General features: G+C 45.4%; 1 protein-coding gene across 2 annotated transcripts in view; it reads right to left on the bottom strand.

The window, feature by feature from the left end:
• The window catches only part of TSHR (thyroid stimulating hormone receptor), a 148,429-nt gene extending 132,758 nt beyond the window's left edge, over positions 1-15,671 (bottom strand). Inside the window, exon 1 of one of the 2 annotated variants that reach the window (XM_005212136.5) lies at positions 15,083-15,671. In XM_005212136.5, coding sequence (XP_005212193.1) covers positions 15,083-15,252 — 170 coding nt within the window. In that variant the 5' untranslated portion in view covers positions 15,253-15,671. 2 annotated transcript variants of the gene reach the window in all.
• Positions 15,672-18,447: the final 2,776 nt, after the last annotated feature.

Raw genomic sequence — 18,447 nt, 5'->3', positions numbered from 1 at the left:
AGACCCGCTTCAGAGAGAAGGAGATAGGGGGGTGAGCCCATGTCACGGATCCACTGGCCATATCAAGCATCATATCATCTAGAAATAATTGATTTTACAGAACAATGGAATAGCTTTCCCAAGGCACAACTGAAGTGTCCACTGGTAGGCAACCCTCTGCCATGATGGAGCACCATTGTGCAGCGTGCATATTAGGATACTGTGTCCCATTAGGATACTGTGCCCCCCAACTGGTTCAACACCTCAGTATCTGCCCTCATTGTGCAACAGCAGCCTGACCTTCAGGGATGATCAGAGAGCCACTCTGAGGCACCGGGCAAGCAGAGTGCAAAGTGGAGGAATCCAAGGGCGATGTCATCATTGACAAATGCTACCAAACGCTCAGCCCAGGGAAGGCTCTAAAAATGTCCACTGAATTTCGCAACCGAGGCTGTTAGTGACTTTGGCAAAGAAATTTTTCAGTTGAGTGATGGGGGCAGAAGCCAGATTGCACTAAGCTAAAGAGTGAATGGGACGTAGAAGTATCAAGAGAGCGACTTGAGAAAACTCTGACTGCTCTGCTCTGAAGGGAAGGAGACCAGGAAGTAAGAGTGACAGATGGACTAAGACGTAGGAACTATAGAGGAATGTTTTTTAGGAGACAGAGACTCAAGTGTGTTTAGATAGCAGTGGAAAGAATTTGGGAGACCAAGAGAGAGGGGAAAAGTCTAGGATGAAGAGACCAGCGGGCAAAGGAAACAGGAGGAAACATTCCTCTTCCATTGTTGTAATAGTGGAGGAGGTAAGGATGAATGTGGATGCTTTTAAAGGAAGGACTTGCTGTTGCTTTGTTTTTGTAGTTTAATTCCCCCAACATCCCTGTATGATACATATGTGTTCCTGAATATTTGATAAGCATGGATGTGGTGGTGGTGGTTTAGTCACTAAGTCATGTCCGACTCTTGCAAGCCCGTGGGCTGTAGCCCTCCAGGCTCCTCTGTCCCTGGGATTCTCCAGGCAAGAACACTGGAGTGGGTTGCCATTCCCTTCTCCATTTGATAAGCATAACCCCCTGTATTCTTACTCCGCTGAAGAATAAAGATCGTCCTTGAGAAATGAAGAGCCCCCTGTACACTTGAACAGTTACTTCCCTGGTCTTCCCACCAGTTCTTCAAGGGAGGACAGAACCATTCCTTGGCTTTCATTTCACAGATACACACAGTGAGACACAGAAAGATTAGGTGCCTTGCTGAAACGTTCACGACTCACTGGAGGTCTCCTGACTTTTGATCTCCCTTTCTGTTGACCACTCTGACTGTACAGCCCTGTTCCATAGTCTTACAAGCATTTCCTTACTGCATGGACACCTCCATCCTCTACTCTTCACGAAGACTTTTAGCTGACACAACTTTAACCACGATATTCTCCCCTCCCTACTTCGTTGCTATTGACATTGAAGATATTGGATACAGTATACAAAAAAAGCATAGCCCCTCCAAGTCCTTTTATTTATGTATTTATTTATTTTTTGGTCATGAGATATACACTTTCTATAAAGTGCTGTTTCCAAAGAGTAAAAGGGGGGACTTCCATGGTGGTCCAGGGGTTAACAATCCACCTTGCAGTGCAGGGGTACAGGTTCGATCACTGACTGGGGAGATAAGACCCCATATGCTGCAGACCAACTGAGCCTGTGCGTTGTATGCTGCAGCTGGGACCGGATGCAGCCAAATACATAAATATAACAACAACAAGCAAGTAAAATGAACCGGAACTTCCACTGTCACATGGAACAGAATCAGACCAAAACCTTAATGGATTCTCCCATGCTTCGTAGAGCACATTTCAGAACTTCTGGCTTTGTTGTTTTACATTCCAGGGACTGAGGATGGTTTTGAAATGGCAACTTGGTTATGGTACATAAGAAGGCCAGCCAAGCATTAAATGGGGCATCTGGAGAGTCTGGAAATAATAACAGTTCGTTTTAGCCAAACTCTGACACAGAACAGATAAATCTTTGTTAGAGATTTACAAGCCGTACTGGGACAGAGACCCTCCCAGCTAGAATTGTGGTCACTTTACCCTCCTCACAGTAACTCCTAGGGGATTAAAAGCTCTGGAAGAAGATACGAAATCTTGTAAATCTGGAGACTGCCCCTTTTGCACAGTGTGCATGTGGTTTTGCTCTTCTTAATAAAGCTGCACAGCCCTCAAGCTGAACAGCTGGTGGATGGTCCCCGCATGGAAGCTTGCCCTTCCCGAGTCAATATCATGCCCATATCGAGGGTTAAATCAGGCCAGATCTCACAGCCTCTCGGACCCACTACTGCTGCGGTGAAAACAGATAATGTGTGATCCAGGCTTTACTCTGGTTTACCAGGTATTACACATGCATGCCGGGGAAGGCAATGGCACCCCACTCCAGTACTCTTGCCTGGAGAATCCCATGGACAGAGGAGCCTGGTGGGCTACAGTCCATGGGGTTGCTAAGAGTCGGACACAACTGAGCGACTTCACTTTCACTTTTCACTTTCATGCATTGGAGAAGAAAGTGGCAACCCACTCCAGTGTTCTTGCCTGGAGAATCCCAGGGACAGAGGAGTCTGTTGGGTTGCCGTCTATGGGGTTGCACAAAGTCGGACATGACTGAAGCGACTTAGCAGCAGCAGCAGCATGCATGCCACCAGCATGACCTCACGTGATCCTCACAGTCACTCCATGATGTGCATGGGGCTAGCATGCCTTGCTAGCTTGTGCGTCAAGTGAGTTGAACAAATAGTCCCCCTCACCAGTGAGTTGGTGGAGAGCTAGGATTATTTATGTATTTATGCCTATGCTGGGTCTTCATCACTGCCTGTGGGCTTTCTCTAGTTGCGGCAAGCGGGAGCTATTCTCTAGTTGCAGTGCACAGGCTTCAAACTGCGGAGGCTTCTCCTGTTGCAGAGCAAGGGATCTAGGCACGTGTGCTCAACAGTCGTGGTGCACAGGCTTAGTTGCCCAGCAGCACGTGGGATCTTAGTTCCCAGACCAGGGATTGAACCCATGTCTCCCACACTGGCGGCAGATTTCCAACTGCTGGACCACCGGGGGAATCCCTGGAGAGCTAGGATTTGACCACACATCTTCTGCCTCCAAGTCCAGAGTGGGTTGGGAAGAAACAGCTGAGAAGTAAACTCTGATAAACATAAGAGGAAGAATAATTTTCTTCTCTCATATAACCTTTTTTATTCTCATCAAGTTTTCTTTCTTGGCATATCGGTTAAATGTTTAATGGAGGTAGAGAATATGATTATAAGAAACACCATTACAAATGGGATATTGTTTGAGTTCTGCAGTTTCCCTATAACAAAGAAAAGTCCTTAGCATAAATCCTGGCTCTTAAAAGAATGAGAGTTATGGATAATGGCTCATGCATTGCTATTAAGTCACCTCTTTGTCCAAGTGTGGACTGAGATCACCACAAGATCCGGAAGGGACAGGAACATGGTGTTCCTCACCCAACTGGCTAGAAATAGTCTTACTCATGGGATGGGTATTCTTAAGACCTTTTGACATGGGAAAGTAGTTCTGAAGCTCTAAGTCTCTGAGAATAAGTATGAATGTTTTTGGTGCTCGGATCATTATATCTAAGGTGCAAGGCATTTGGACAAAAGTGGGGGTGCTCTTTATACCAGTGCATTAAGGTAAATCCATCCCCAGAGACAGCGAGCAAATTAATGGTTGGCAGGGGCTATGGAGAGAGCAGGAATAGGGGTTGATCAGTACAGATCACCTTGAGAGATGAGAGTTTGGAACTAGCGGTGATGGCTGTAGACATTATGAATGCACTAAATACCACTAAATGGTGCACTGTATGAATTTCACATCAATGAAGGCAGGTGGAGGGAGGGGAGGGAATGGAAAAGGACCAGATGTAGGACATTAACCTCAGAATAGTAGAGACAGCCTTGGATTTAGAGTTAGGAGACCTGCGTTTGAATACCCTTTTTCACTTATACTTGTTGTGACATAAAAGATAAGAGAGGTGACATTTCTTAAGTCTCTGATTCCTCATCTAAAGTGGAGTCAAACAACTACCTCACACGGCTACCATGAGTCCTAAACAAGATACAGGATGTGAAAACTCATAGTTTCGGGCTGGACACGGAGCTGACACACAGAACATCATGTAACACGAGAAAACAATGTAACAGCGATGGGCTTTTTAAGGCAGGACAGAAAACCCACTGATTTCATATGATATCTCAAACTGTTACAACATGTAACTTGGATTAATAAACCATAGTGGATAAAAATGTTGACTATTTTCAGAAGTCTTCGCTGAAGGACTAGATGTTTTTGAAACTTAAGTTTTCTGGCATCGAGGCATTAATTTAACCCTAAAAATAACTGTAATGGCCAATTCTTCACTCTAGTGCTGTGTTTGAATTATATTGAGTTACTGTATCTCATCAATTTAAGATGCACATTAAAAAGAAAACTTTATTATCTCTGAAACCAGGAGTCCACTGATCAAAAGAGAGGCTGGATCACCCTAAGGAAATTTCTACAGTGCCACCCTATAGGTGATTCTCAACAACCAGTGGACAAGGTGACTCCTTCTATGGATGCCAACCAGTGCCGATGCAAAGGACATGAGTGAAACGTCCATGGTGATAGGGATTAAAGCCAAAGAAGGGCTCCTTCTCATCAAAGCTAGTCAAGATACCGCCTCTGTCACTGCCTGACCTGCCGACAGCAGAGCCTTATGCTGTACCATTAATAAGGCAAATTTGCTCAGAAAACAGCCAGCCATTTGCTGGCAGTTTGGTTGCATTGGACCCTTTCCCTGCTGTAGAAAGTAGTGATTCATTTAAAAAAGAATCTTTATGTTGGATTTGGGTTTGCCTTCCCTGACCTCAATGCCTCCACCAGGGCCACTATTGAAGGGCTTCTAAAATTCTCATACAGTTCATCTACCACTATGAACTCCTGCACAATGTTGAACAAGCAACTAGTACAACACTGCAACACAACATTCAACCAAGAGACACATTTCATGGCTGAGAAGGCACAACAAAGAGAGCACGACCGCCACCCACTAATTCTACCCTGTAACTCATCAGGCAGAAGCAGACTGCCTAATAAAATGAGGGGCTGGGCCATTAAAGGCTCAGCTAGGTGAGGCACAGGAGAGCCTGGCGTGCTGCAGTCCATGGGGTTGCAGAGTCGGACACAACAGAGCGACTGAACCACAAGGTTGCAACTCGGAGGCTAAGTCCTGCATGGTTGAGGATCTGACCTAGTGAAGTACACACACGCTGAACCAACAGCTGCTGTATGCTATCGTGTTCTTTAAAGCTAGAATACCTGGATCTGAAGAGCTAGGGCTGTTGGTAGGATTGGCCCTTCTCACCATCACCATAGTGACCTACTTCCAGAATTGGAACTTCTCAATTCCTTCTAGATTAGAGGTCCTCGTTCCTGGATGGACAGATGACTTCCATCACGTCAAACACAGTGTTCCTGATGCTAGTCATTTGGGCTCCTCATCCCAGTGGATAAATAAGAAAATAAAGGATTTTCTCTACTGATGGGAATAATAGAACTGTGAGAAGCTAGGTGGCTGCTACGCACTACATTAGCAGCTGCAAGGAGTATGGACTTTCACTGGGACATATCGTGGTTCTTCTGTGGCCAGTGATAATTGTGAATGAGAAAAGGCGGTGACTGTAGCTGATAAGGGCAAGGCAACTAAGGGTTTAGAACCTTTGGAGGTGCAAGTCTGAGTCTTTCCACCAGCCCTTCACCCCAGCCAGTCTTGCCCTTTCTCTCTAAGGGTGAGAGAAATCTAGAACTGGAGTTGCAGAGAGATGATAACTATCAATTATAAACTTGGGATCAAACACAACAGAGGAGACTTCCACTCGTGTCAGAAACCCTCTTGCATTGTTTTTGTAAAGACTGCATCTTGAAGGGAGTTCAGTGACTGGTTGGACTTGTATCTCCCTCTCTCTCAGGAAAGAAGTAAGAGTATCTTATTTGAACAAAACTGAAGATCACATGTTTTAGTCTGGGAGCAGGATATAATGGGAAGCTCTCAGTGGCGCAGAGTGAACTTGCAGGAGACCTCTTATACATCACTTGAGATCCTCTCAGCCTCCTTTTCTAGCGATGCTGCAGCCAAGAGTTCATGCAGAAGTCAACTAGCTTCCCCCAGGTACACCGTGACACTAACGCATCTCAGCTCTGTGTCACACTCCTCTTGCCTTCCACCCAGGGGCTTTTCTGTTAATATAATATCTGGAAACCCTTTTATCATCCATGCACAAGAAACCCAGAAGCTTGGTGAGTTAAACACCCTGACCTATGGGGGATTTTTTTTTCCCTTGTAATTTGGAAGGGGTTTAAAAATCCTTACTAGCTTCCTATCATTCAGAAAACAAAACATAATAATATTATATACATGTTTGTGTATATAGGCTTCTCTGGTGGCTCAGCAGTAAAGAATCTGCCTGGCAATGCAGGAAATACAGGCTAGATCCCTGGGTTGGGAAGATCCCCTGGAGAGAGCAATGGATAAAGGAAAGGATAGCTTTTAAAAATCTTTTTTCTCTCTTTTTAACCATCTGACTCTCAAATTCAAGCAATCTGCTTCTTTTGAAAAACCTTAAGCAAATAATTTAGGCTTTCCAGGGGGCACCAGTGGTAAAGAACCCACCTGCCAATGCAGGAGAAATAAGAGACATGGGTTCAATCCCCGGGTTGGGAAGATCCCCTGGAGGAGGGCACAGCAACCCACTCTAGTATTCTGGCCTGGGAAATCCCATGGACAGAGGAGCCTGGCGGGCTACAGTCCATGGGGTCACAAAAGAGTCAGACACAACTTAGCGACTAAACAACAAATGTGTGTACAGTGTATATGTAATAATGACATATAATATACCTAAGTACAACAGTGATCTGCCCCTCTGTAATTGCTCTGGTCTCATTTCCTACAACCCACTCTCCTTCAGCCACATTTTCCTCCTTGCTACTTCTTAAACCTCCTATGCATGTTCTTCTCACATCCCCCCCGACTGTGCTGCTGCTAAGTCACTTCAGTCATGTCCGACTCTGTGCGACCCCATAGATGGCAGCCCACTAGGCTCCCCCATCCCTGGGATTCTCCAGGCAAGAACACTGGAGTGGGTTGCCATTTCCTTCTCCAATGCATGAAAGTGAAAAGTGAAAGTGAAGTCGTTCAGTCGTGTCCGACTCTAGCGACCCCATGGACTGCAGCCTACCAGGCTCCTCCGTCCATGGGACTCTCAAGGCAAGAGTACTGGAGTGGGGTGCCATTGCCTTCTCCGCCCTGACTCTGGGTCTCTGCATGTATTCAGAATCTTTCCTCCCCTAGATATCAGCTTGGTTTAAGTTATTTTTTTCTTTTTTGGATCCTTCTGGTCTTTACCTAAATGTCACCTTCTCAGTGAGGCCTTGTCTAACCATTTAAAATGTAACTTCCAGCACTGCTTCTCCCTCTTCCTTAATTTTTCTCCATTACACTAATCGCCACCTGACATTCTATGTGTTTTCCTTATTTATTCATTAACTTGTTTTTGATGACTACTTTTCCTGCTAGAATGTAAGATCAAGGGGGTCATTTATTATATATCTCCAATGCCTAGAATGGTACTTACATATAAAAAGTGATTGGTGAAAAAAGAAAGAAAGGGAGAATAACTAACTAGAACAAATGCCATTTATCCAGAAGTAAGATTTCTGGCTATCTCAAATCTCTGGAGCGTGGCCATGAAGCCAGAAATAACTGAAAAGGATGTTGAGAGGAAAACCGAACGGCAACCCAGCCCACTGAGGACTTTGCTGCCGGAAAGCCCCCCAGTTACCCTCTCCCTTTAAAGTCTGTGTATTCGCATGTCTACCTCCTTTCCCCAGAGTTAGCCTTCTAGTTTTTCAGCTCACAAAAAGACTGAAATAACAAAATATAAGTAGCACCTGGCAATAAGAAGAGGCAATTTCAATCCCCTAACTGGAGTTGAGTAATCATGATAACACTCGGGTGTGGGTAAAATTAAGCTAATGCTTGCAAAATGTAAGCCAAGAGCTTCGTGTATCATATAAACACAGGGATTGTGTTTTTGAAAGAAAAAATTGGGACACAGTGAGTTCTTTCCAGGTGCAAAATGGGTGTGGGGAGTTTAGTTAGGATGATGATGAAATATTTGAATTTCTGGACTATTCTGAAGGTAAAAAAAATCTAGGGCATATTTACATGTCACTACATGTAAGACAGTAACATTTATAAGATGCTTGAAAAATCACAAATGCCTGCTTGTAATTTTAAGAAGAGAATTGTTTTGAACATTTCTGGAACACCCTAAATGTCCTTAAAGATTCATACAAAAATGAAGCAAAGTAAGTAGTCTGACATCTAAATGGAACCTTTTAAAATCCAATGTGTAGCTTTGAACAAATGGGACCACTTTGTTCATACTTGAAATTCTCTTCAATGACTTTTTTAATTGCAGTAAAGAAAGGCCAAAGATGAAAGAAACACACTAACCAGCTTCAGTGAAAATGGAAACAGGGTCAGTGTGGAAGATTTAATGTCAGATATGAGGCCTAGACTCTTGTAAAATCTGGTTTTAAACTATTGAAGAATAACCACATTCAGTGAACTTCTAGCCTATTCAAAGGACAGGCTAAGTGGGAGGCATCAGAAAGTAACCATAATAATGTATCTTGGAGAAATATATCACCCCCGAATGTCAGTAAGTTTTTAAAAAATATATATTTCAGCATTGTTTGCAGTAAAATATTTATAACAAAAAGAGTTATAGTTAACACAAAACGTATACTTAGGGTCACACAAAAATCCCAAATTATGCCCAAATATAATTTCTTTGGTGATTTGGCTCTTTGTCTTATTTGAACTCAGCCTGTTGGAACGCATAAGAGATTGCTCTTGCAATTCCAATTTAAAATGTTTTATTGAGTAATTTATTTCAACCTGTGATTTAAGTTGAAAAGAAAGTTATTTTTTGTACTGAGTTTACTTGTCAGTGCCTCCTGTGAGCCAGTAACTGTTCTCAGCATTTTATATACATTGCAGGGGAAAACTGTGCTTCAGGGGCAAATTATACATTGATTCAGAGCACATTCTTCTAAGATTTCGAGTGTGATTCAACCAGAGTTATTTTACAGCTCTGTAGGTTGTAGATAGCTGACAACAGTGCAAAATAATTTTGTCTGTAGACACACAAATTCTGTCTGTTAGAGCTTTACTTGACTCTACAAAGGAAGTTAGTTTTGACAACAAAAGTGGGAGAGGGGAACTGCCTCCCTCTTCTTACCCCCAGCAGCCAGGACATTAGCAGGTCACCTCTGCCAGACAATCAGATGCTCTCATATAGGATACCACTCTCTGGCTGGCGATTCAAAGAGGCAGGGACGATTGAGAGATGACTGGTGGTGGCACATGGAGAGTGTAGTGGCTATATAGCCGGGGGCCCGGCACTACAGACATCCTGTAGTTGCGACTGTGGTCTTGTCCATGGAGTGGTTCCCAGCAGATGGTTGGCGGTGGCTCCGACTTCCTGCCTGCCATGTGCCTTGGCCTATTTTCAGAGCCTGATTCTACAATGATTCTGTAAATTATATGTAATTCTTTCAAAACATTTCTTTTCTCCTTAAGCTAGACAGAGTGGGTTTTCAGTTACTTACCAATGAAAACCTTGAGTGTACCCACGCACAGAGAATAACAGAGAATAAATCGCGGAGCCTGGAGGTGTGGGGTGACGCTGCCTTTATAAGACACGTAGTATTGATCCTTGCTTGGGTGCCGAAGCAGAGGGTTTTGCTTTAGGTTGGGAACCAAATGTTATTCAAGTTATGACCACTAATTGGGACTAAAATAATTGTGCAGTGTAGACTTAATCCACATGTCCCTGGGGGTAGAACAGGTGTGACGCGAAGATATTCAAGATTATTTTGGGTGGAGTGTCCACGTGGCATTAAATAGTGAATCACACAGGGAGAAAGCGATTCCCTTTCCATTGTCTTTCAGTCCTGATATCAAGAAGGACACTATGGTGGATTGCTATCTCTTTGCTATTTCTTGAACACCTATTACTCTTCCTTTATAACAAAGAAAAAGCCGCCCAAGGCTCACAGCATTCACAGACAATAGTACTGAGCTAGAATAGAATTACATTTTGTTTTTGCGGTGTTCAGTTTTCTGGTTACCCATTGTTTGGAGCAAGTCATGCAAATTTCCAGTTATATTCACAGCATAAGCCTTCTAAACAGATTTCTTTTAGTTAAAGAGGTGAATCAGTCTAAAAATATTGAGTAAATCACATCACAAGTAGAGCACAGATAAGGCAGCACACTTGAAGACGGTGAGTTACGGTCTTCCTTTTAGAAAACACCAGGATAGACCACTAATTGGAGCCACAGATCCAGAATCCAAATGACTTAAAAACTGAAGCAAAATTCAGAATTCAGAAACACAAGGTCCTCCAGAACCCTGACTGAAGGCTGACAAGTACGTGATAGACAAACCGTTATGCCACTGAAGCGCTGGACTCTGGAAGGCAAAAGATAGAGGGGGTGGAGGCAGTGATTGTCCCCATCACAAAACGAAAAGCAGGTGGGTCAACAGGGCAAGGCAAAGTAAAGCAGCATTTTCCTGAGGAAAAATCCACACAAACCCAGAACAGACATCTAACCCCATCCACCTCCTCATCCAGAGAAGGGACGGTCTCACATCAACATTTAAATTCTGAATTTTATTCTGCTTGTTTCATTTAAGTTAAGGAACTTCATTTAAGTCAGTTGGAAGAAACAAGTTTTTCAAACCACTTGTACATCAAAGGTTCTAGAATGTTCCACCGGGGAGTAGGCATGTCAGCTGTCCATCACTAGTCACCTAGTGAGAACCACTGTTATAAAGGGAGGGTACGGTGCCCACTGGGGCAGGGGTGAAGTGGAAGAAACGATTTCGAACCACTGCTTCAGTGACAACACAGATGGTATAACTTCCGTCCAGACCACCCGGCAGGTGTGTGGATGATGAGGAAAGAGGCCATGTCTTCAGCACCATGCTATGTGGATAGAAAGCAGCTTCAGGAAAAACCGCTCTTGACACCAGGATAATTTGCAACATGACTAAGCAGTGATTAAACAGCATCTACGTTTGAAAATAGGGGTTACCACCAGATTGGGTTTTTAATGACAAGGATCTGGTCTGTTCCACCAGGGAAAGCCTTCTATGATAAAACTTGGATGTGGTCTTTCTTTTCCACCCTCCCTCCCATCTCCTGTCTCTTCCTTTCCTTCCCCTTTCTTCCCTTATTTTCTGTTCTTCCTAACTCCCTATTTTCTGAGTGACTGCATATTTCTCAGGCCAACAGCCCCCAAGGTTATGTGTGGCTTACTGGACATCTCAAACTTCCAGACTTCTTTCTCCAAAGCCTCATGACCATACTGAGTAGAAAGAGCTGGCGGGGTGAGACCCACTTTCCACCGCCAACGGGGCCCCAGGGCGTAGCTCTGTGGTGTACCTGGTACCACCGCTTACCAGCTGTGTGACACCGAGCCAACTGCTTCATCTCTCTTGTACCTCAGGGTTCTCATCTACACAATGAGAGTAATAAAATCACCTGCTCTACTGGATTTTGTGAGGATTCAGTGAATTAGTTGGCATAAAGGACTGGACTGAGAACTGCCCATAAAGTACCATACTGTAATAGGCACTCTGCGAGTGTTAAGTTTTGCATATTTGACTTCTCTTATAAGCTTGCCTTTCACAAAAGAGTTCTACTGCCCCCCAAAGATTTAAAAATCATTTTGCTGCTTTTGCCCAGGGTTGCGGTCACCGTTTACATTAGCATGCCATTCACCCCATACTTTTCATCCATTTTCTCTTCTCCATCTCATGATAACGTCAATCTTCAGAAGAGCGCCCCTCCTGCCCTGCTTCCCGCTGTCTTCCCATCGTTTTTAAGGTCAGACTCTCCCTACCACTGTCTCTATCTAGGGAGTCAGTGGATTCAGACAGACTGGTCTCATTGCAGACTATTCTTATCACAACACAGGCATCAGAAGGAACCTGATGGAACCCTCGCTTCTAACCTGAAGGAAACGTGTGTCCTCCCACGTAAATTATCTCACCTAATTTCACAGTTAGCCACAGAAGGGGAAAGAGACATGTCTTCCAACTCTGATTCCATTGCTCCTTCTCTGACATTACCTTTCTCCTCATCGTTCAGAGGAAATCAAACAGGATGACTCCCACTTCCCTTCCGTGGCCAGAGCCACCCTGCTCTTCAATGACTCTTGAAACCCTGCTCCCTTAAAAGAAGTCTCTGAAGCCATGAAGCCTCTGGTCTCCATTCCCCCCAACACACGGTGGACAATCTGAGACCAGCGTATCTGTTTGTTCATTCATTCACCTAACAAGTTTTGTTTTTGTTTTTGAGCATTAAAGTAGTTCTACAGTTAAATGGGGCTTCCCTGGTGTCTCAGTGGTCAAGAGTCCTCTTGCCAAGCAGGAGATGGGGGTTTGATCCCTGGGTCAGGAAGATCCCCTGGAGAAGGAAATGCCAACCCACTGCAGTATTCTGGTCTGGGAAATCCCTTGGAGAGAGGAGCCTGGTGGGCTATAGTCCATGGGGTCACAAAAGACTCAGACGTGACTTAGTGACTAAACAACAATAACAAGGGCTGAAAGACAGGGTCCCTGGGTTAGACGAGTTCATTTTCTTCTAATACAGGCACTCAAAGAGATAATGAGTTACAGAAAACCTGTGTGTTGGGGTGAGGCTGGGGTTCACACGCAGGATGCTGTCAGGGCTCAGTGAGCTCACAAAGCTCACTGAGCCTAGGAGTCATTGGCCAGGAGAGGCTTCCCGAAGGGAGTTAACTCCCAATCTGGACCTTGGAGTAGGAATCAGCCAGATGAGGAAAAGGGAAAAGTCGCTTTAGGCAGAGGGACTAGAATGCGGAAGGAAAGGCAAAAGCAGCTTGCGGGAGCATAGAACTTGAGGGAAAGTTCCAGAAATTCTGTTCAGTAGCAGAAACTCTACCCCTGAAGTGTGACAGACTATGAGCCATGAGGTCTGAAAAACTGGACTAGGTCTCAAAGGATCTTGTAGGCTGTACAAAAGAACTTTATCACGGGAGCTGCAAGGAGTCAATACAAGGGTTCCATCAAAACATCAAGATGCTAAGAACAGCTTTTCTTCTGGGGTGGCAGCATGGGCAATGAAGCAATACTTGGAGGCTGCACAGAAGTACATACTTGTGCTGAGACGTTCATAACCTACTGCTAATTGCTGGAGGGAATTTTAAGCACAACTTCGCTATTGCTTTCCATTTATCTACTTGTGCTTACTGACCTTAACTGGTTTTAACCAGTTAAGTAAATAGGAAAACAAGATTGTCTTTACTATTCTTTCTTAGCATTCTGTTTCTGATCACCCAAAAAAGTCTTCTCTTGATTACAATCATCCTCTCAATTGTCATTGACTTAAATGAGTGTTAAGGAACAATGGGCTTTCCTTGTGGCTCAGATAGTAAAGAAGTGAAGTGAAGTAGCTCAGTCGTGTCTGACTCTTTGCAACCCTGTGGACTGTAGCATACTAGGCTCCTCCGTCCATGGGATTCTCCAGGTAAGAATACTGGAGTAAAGAATCTGCCTGCAATGCAGGAGATCCAGCTTTGAGCCTTGGGTCGGGAAGATCCCTTGGAGAAGGAAATGGCAACCCATTCCAGTATTCTGGCCCGGAGAATTCCGTGGTCAAAGAGCCTGAAGAGCCACAGTCCATGGGGTCCCAAAGAGTCAGACATGACTGAGCGACTAACACTTTTACACACAAAGCTTATTTAACATTAAACTTCTAATTTGGTAACATTTAACATGCAGATAAAAATATATTATTTGAAATTTCATCTCTTTTTATCTCTACCGTGCTTATCCAAAAGGAGATTTCTGGATGTGCTACATAAGTGGGTGTGGCTCCCCAGGCGGCTCAGTAGTAAAGAATCTGCCTGCCAATGCAGGAGACCTGGGTTTGGTCCCTGGGTTGAGAAGATCCCCTGGAGAAGGAAATGGCAACCCACTCCAATATTCCTGCCTGGAAAATTCCATGGACAGAGGAGCCTGGCAGGCTACAGTCCATGAGGTTGCAAAAGAGCTGGACACGACTTAGTGACCAAACAGCAACAAGAAGCGTGTAGTTCATCATTGAGTAAGTAACGCATATACTTCATACAAAGTATAAAGGGTATTCCATACGGAAGGTGTTACATCTGTAGATTCAACTAACCCTGGATTGCATATACTCAAGGGTAGGGTAGAGGGCATTCCAGAAAGTTCCAAAAAGCATAACTTGAATATCCCCCACACTGGCAACTACTGACACAGCATTTACATTGTTTTTAACATTATTTACATAACATTTAGACTGTATTAGGTTTTACAAGTAATCTAGAGGTGTTCTAAAGTGTACAGGAGGATGTGCATAGGTGATATGCCAATACTCCACTTGAATATCCTTGGATTTTAGTATATATGGGGGTCCTGGAGCCATTGGCCATGGATGCTGAAAGACGATTGTAGTTTAAAAAGAGCCCTGATTAAATTCCATCCACTATTTGATGAATCAAGAAACCTACTAAGATAACTTCTCATCTAGAAAGACTATAAAAATTGAAACACTTTTTTTTTTTTTTGGCAGTTTTTCATCACCCAAAATAAGATCAAAAAGATCAGTTCTTGAGTTGTCAGCAAGCTCGTTTACATTTTAAGTAAAATTGAGATTCTGGCTCAGGCAAAGTGCAGAAAAACAACTCTCTTAGAAAGGAAAACTGTCACTTTTCATCTTGTACTAAAGTTTTGTTAACTTTTTCTGCGTTGTGAATAACTGGGGTATCATCAGTCCCACGTTTGGTGAATGGAGTGTTTACTCACTACACACACAGACACACACAGACACACAGACACACACACACACACACACACCCTCTGGCCTGTTCTCAAGCTCTTTTTACGCACTTCCAGCCTCCTTCCCCAGCTGCCTGGGACCCTGGGTTCCCCCTGTCCTCCCCAGGTACTCACAGGGTCTGCGTGCTGGGGGGTAAGCTAGGGATGCTCTGGATGTCCTTGCAGGTGACTCTGAAGTCGTCCTCCTGGCGGCATTCGCAGGGCGGAGACGGACACCTCTCCCCACCGAGGCTGCTGGGCAGGACCAGAAACAGCGCCAGCCGCAGGAGGGGCGTCGGCCGCATCGTCCTCCGGGCCCCAGGCTACCTCTGCGTGCTCGGCGATCGCCTCCCTCTCATCCCTCTGCGCCTCGGGCTCCTCGGGGCCAGGAGAGACGGCGCGGGGCGGGAGGGAGGAGGGCTCGATGGGGCTGTGACTTCAGCACCAAGCCGGAGGCTGGAGAGGGCGCCGAAGAGGCACTTAAGGGCTCCGTCGCCCTGGCAACCCTGCGCCCAAACCAGCTCCCCGGCTTCGCTCTCCGCGCCCCCAGCCTCGTCTGTTCCCTGCCTCCCTCTGCCCTCCAACCTGCCCCCACGCGCTCTTCGCCTCGCCTTCCTCCAAAAAGCCTGGTTTGGATTTTCCCTCCTTTGCTGGTCCCTAAACCCAACTGGCCACCCCATTTTCCCGTGTGGGGCGCGGTCCCCAGGGAACTGCCTCTCCGGATCCACGCGCACGCACCCTCTCTAAACTGACAAAGTTCCAGTGGAACGGACTGTCCTTCTGGGGAGGACCCGGGTCCCGCAGAACTTCAGCTCTCCCTGGCCCAGGGCGCCTCTGCCCGAGGGTCCGAGGCAGGCACGCGTGGCCGGCCAGCCCGCGATGCGGCCGGGGCGCGCCTCTCGCGCAGGATCCTCGCGGGTCCCGCGGGGCGCGCGCCGACACTCGCGCAGATCGCAGCGCGGGCTGGCTGGGCGGCCCGGCTCTCAGCGCGGCGCACGGCCCGGCAGGCGATGGACTCTGGCGCCATCTGGTGTGCAGACCCGGGGACGAAGGAAACTGTTCAGTCCAGTTCAGCCGCTCAGTCGTGTCCCACTCACTCTTTCCCACCCCATGGACCGCAGCACGCCAGGCCTCCCTGTCCATCACCAACTCCCAGGGCTTGCTCAAACTCATGTCCATCGAGTTGGTGATGCCATCCAACCATCTCATCCTCTGTCGTCCCCTTCTCCTCCCGCCTTAAATCTTTCCCAGCATCAGGGGCTTCTCCAATGAGTCAGTCCTTCACATCAGGTGGCCAAAGTATTGCAGTTTCGGCTTAAGCATCAGTCCTTCCAGCGAATATTTAGGACTGATTTCCTTTAGGATGGACTGGTTGGATCTCCTTGCTGTCCAAGGGACTCTCAAGAGTCGTTTCCAACACCACAGTTCAAAAGCATCAATTCTTCCGTGCTCAGCTTTCTTTATGGTCCAACTCTCACATCCATACATGACTACTGGAAAAACCATAGCTTTGACTAGACGGACCTTTGTTGGCAAAGTAATGTCTTTGCTTTTTAATGTGCTCTCTAGGTTGCTCATAGCTTTTCTTCCAAGGAGGAACGTCTCATCCCTTATCATCCCCTTCTCCCCCTGCCTTTCCCAGCATCAGGGTCTTTTCCAATGAGTCACTTCTCATCAGGTGGCCAAAGTATGGCAGTTTCAGTTTCAGCATCAGTGCCTGTGGCTTAAACAGAACTCGGAATCCAGTGCTGTGATGCTGGAGTTGAGTCCCACCTGATAAATTCTTGTCTGCCCAGGAGTATTATCAACCCCATGGATCCCCCCAGAAGATGGGAAGAAAAAGAAGACTCAAGGGGAAAACTATTGTCTATTCATCATTCTTCATGCAGTAACCAACAAGATAATTCAAAATAGAAAGTGGATTATGCCTGTTTCTCTCTTAAAAGTTTTCCTGTTGCTTACTAATTATTCTTGAGGTAAAGGGAATATCATCTCACATATTACATGCTTCCACTTATATGAACTTCTGGGATGGGGGAGAAGCTATGGTAAAGAAAATCAGAACTATGGTTAGGGAGATTGGAAAAGACAGGAGAGAACTTATGGGGATTATAGAAATTTTCTATATCTTGACTGGACATAGGTGGATGCATACATTTTACAAAATTCACTGAACTGTGAAGTTTAAGTATGTGCATTTCAATTTTTGTAATGACTTTATTCGTATTCCACCCAAACTGGAAACCACCCAAATGTCCTTCCACTAGGTAATGTATAAACAAAGAATGATATTAATACATCCATATGATGGAACATTATTTCACAATCAAAAGGAGAAATAAAAATTTTTTCAGAGAAAATTAGATTTAAATTCTACAGACTGATCAATAAAGTCCTGCTTTGTGATTAGTTACTCAGTTGTCTCCAGCTCTGTGTGACCCCATAGACTGTAGCCCGCCAGTCTCCTCTGTCCATGAGGCTTCTCCAGGCAGGAATACTGGAGTGGGGTGCCATGTCCTTCTCTAAAAGTCCTGCTATGCTGCTGCTAAGTCGCTTCAGTCGTGTCCGACTCTGTGCGACCCCATAGACGGCAGCCCACCAGGCTCCCCCGTCCCTGGGATTCTCCAGGCAAGAACACTGGAGTGGGGTGCCATTTCCTTCTCCAATGTATGAAAGTAGAAAGTGAAAGGGAAGTCGCTCAGTCATGTCCGACTCCCAGCGACCCCATGGACTGCCTACCAGGCTCCTCCGTCCATGGGATTTTCCAGGCAAGAGTACTGGAGTGGGGTGACATTGCCTTCTCCAAACCATCAGTTCAGTTCAGTTGCTCAGTCATGTCTGACTCTTTGTGACCCCATGGACTGCAGCATGTCAGGCTTCCCTGTCCATCACCAATTTCCGGAGTTTACCCAAATTCATGTCCATCCAGTTGGTGATGCCATCCAACCATCTCACCCTCTGTTGTCCCCTTTTCCTCCTGCCCTCAATCTTTTCCAGCATCAGGGTCTTTCCTAGTAAGCCAGGTGGCCAGAGTATTGGAGCTTCAGCTTCAGCATCAGTCCTTCCAATGAATATTTAGAACTTATTTCCTTTGCAATTGACTGGTTGGATCTCCTTGCAGTCCAAGGGACTCTCAAGAGTCTTCTCCAACACCACAGTTCAGAAGCATCAGTACTTTGGCACTGTTCTTTCTTTATGGTCCAACTCTCACATCCATACATGACCACTGGAAAAATCATAGCTTTGACTAGACGGACCTCTGTTGGCAAAGTAATGTCTCTGGTATTTAATATGCTGACAAGGTTGATCATAGCTTTTTTCCCAAGGAACAAGTAACTGAATTTCATGGCTGCAGTCACCATCTGCAGTGATTTTGGAGCCCAAGAATATAAAGTCTTGTCACTGTTTTCATTATTTCCCCATCTATTTGCCATGAAGTGATGGAACTGGATGCCCTAATCTTGTTTTTTTTAATGCTGAGTTTTAAACCATTGTTTTTC

Source organism: Bos taurus, chromosome 10 (assembly GCF_002263795.3).
Source record: "Bos taurus isolate L1 Dominette 01449 registration number 42190680 breed Hereford chromosome 10, ARS-UCD2.0, whole genome shotgun sequence".
NCBI lineage: Eukaryota > Metazoa > Chordata > Mammalia > Artiodactyla > Bovidae > Bos > Bos taurus.
The sequence above is the reverse complement of the archived record's forward strand: the minus strand, read 5'-3'. Positions and strand labels throughout refer to the sequence as shown.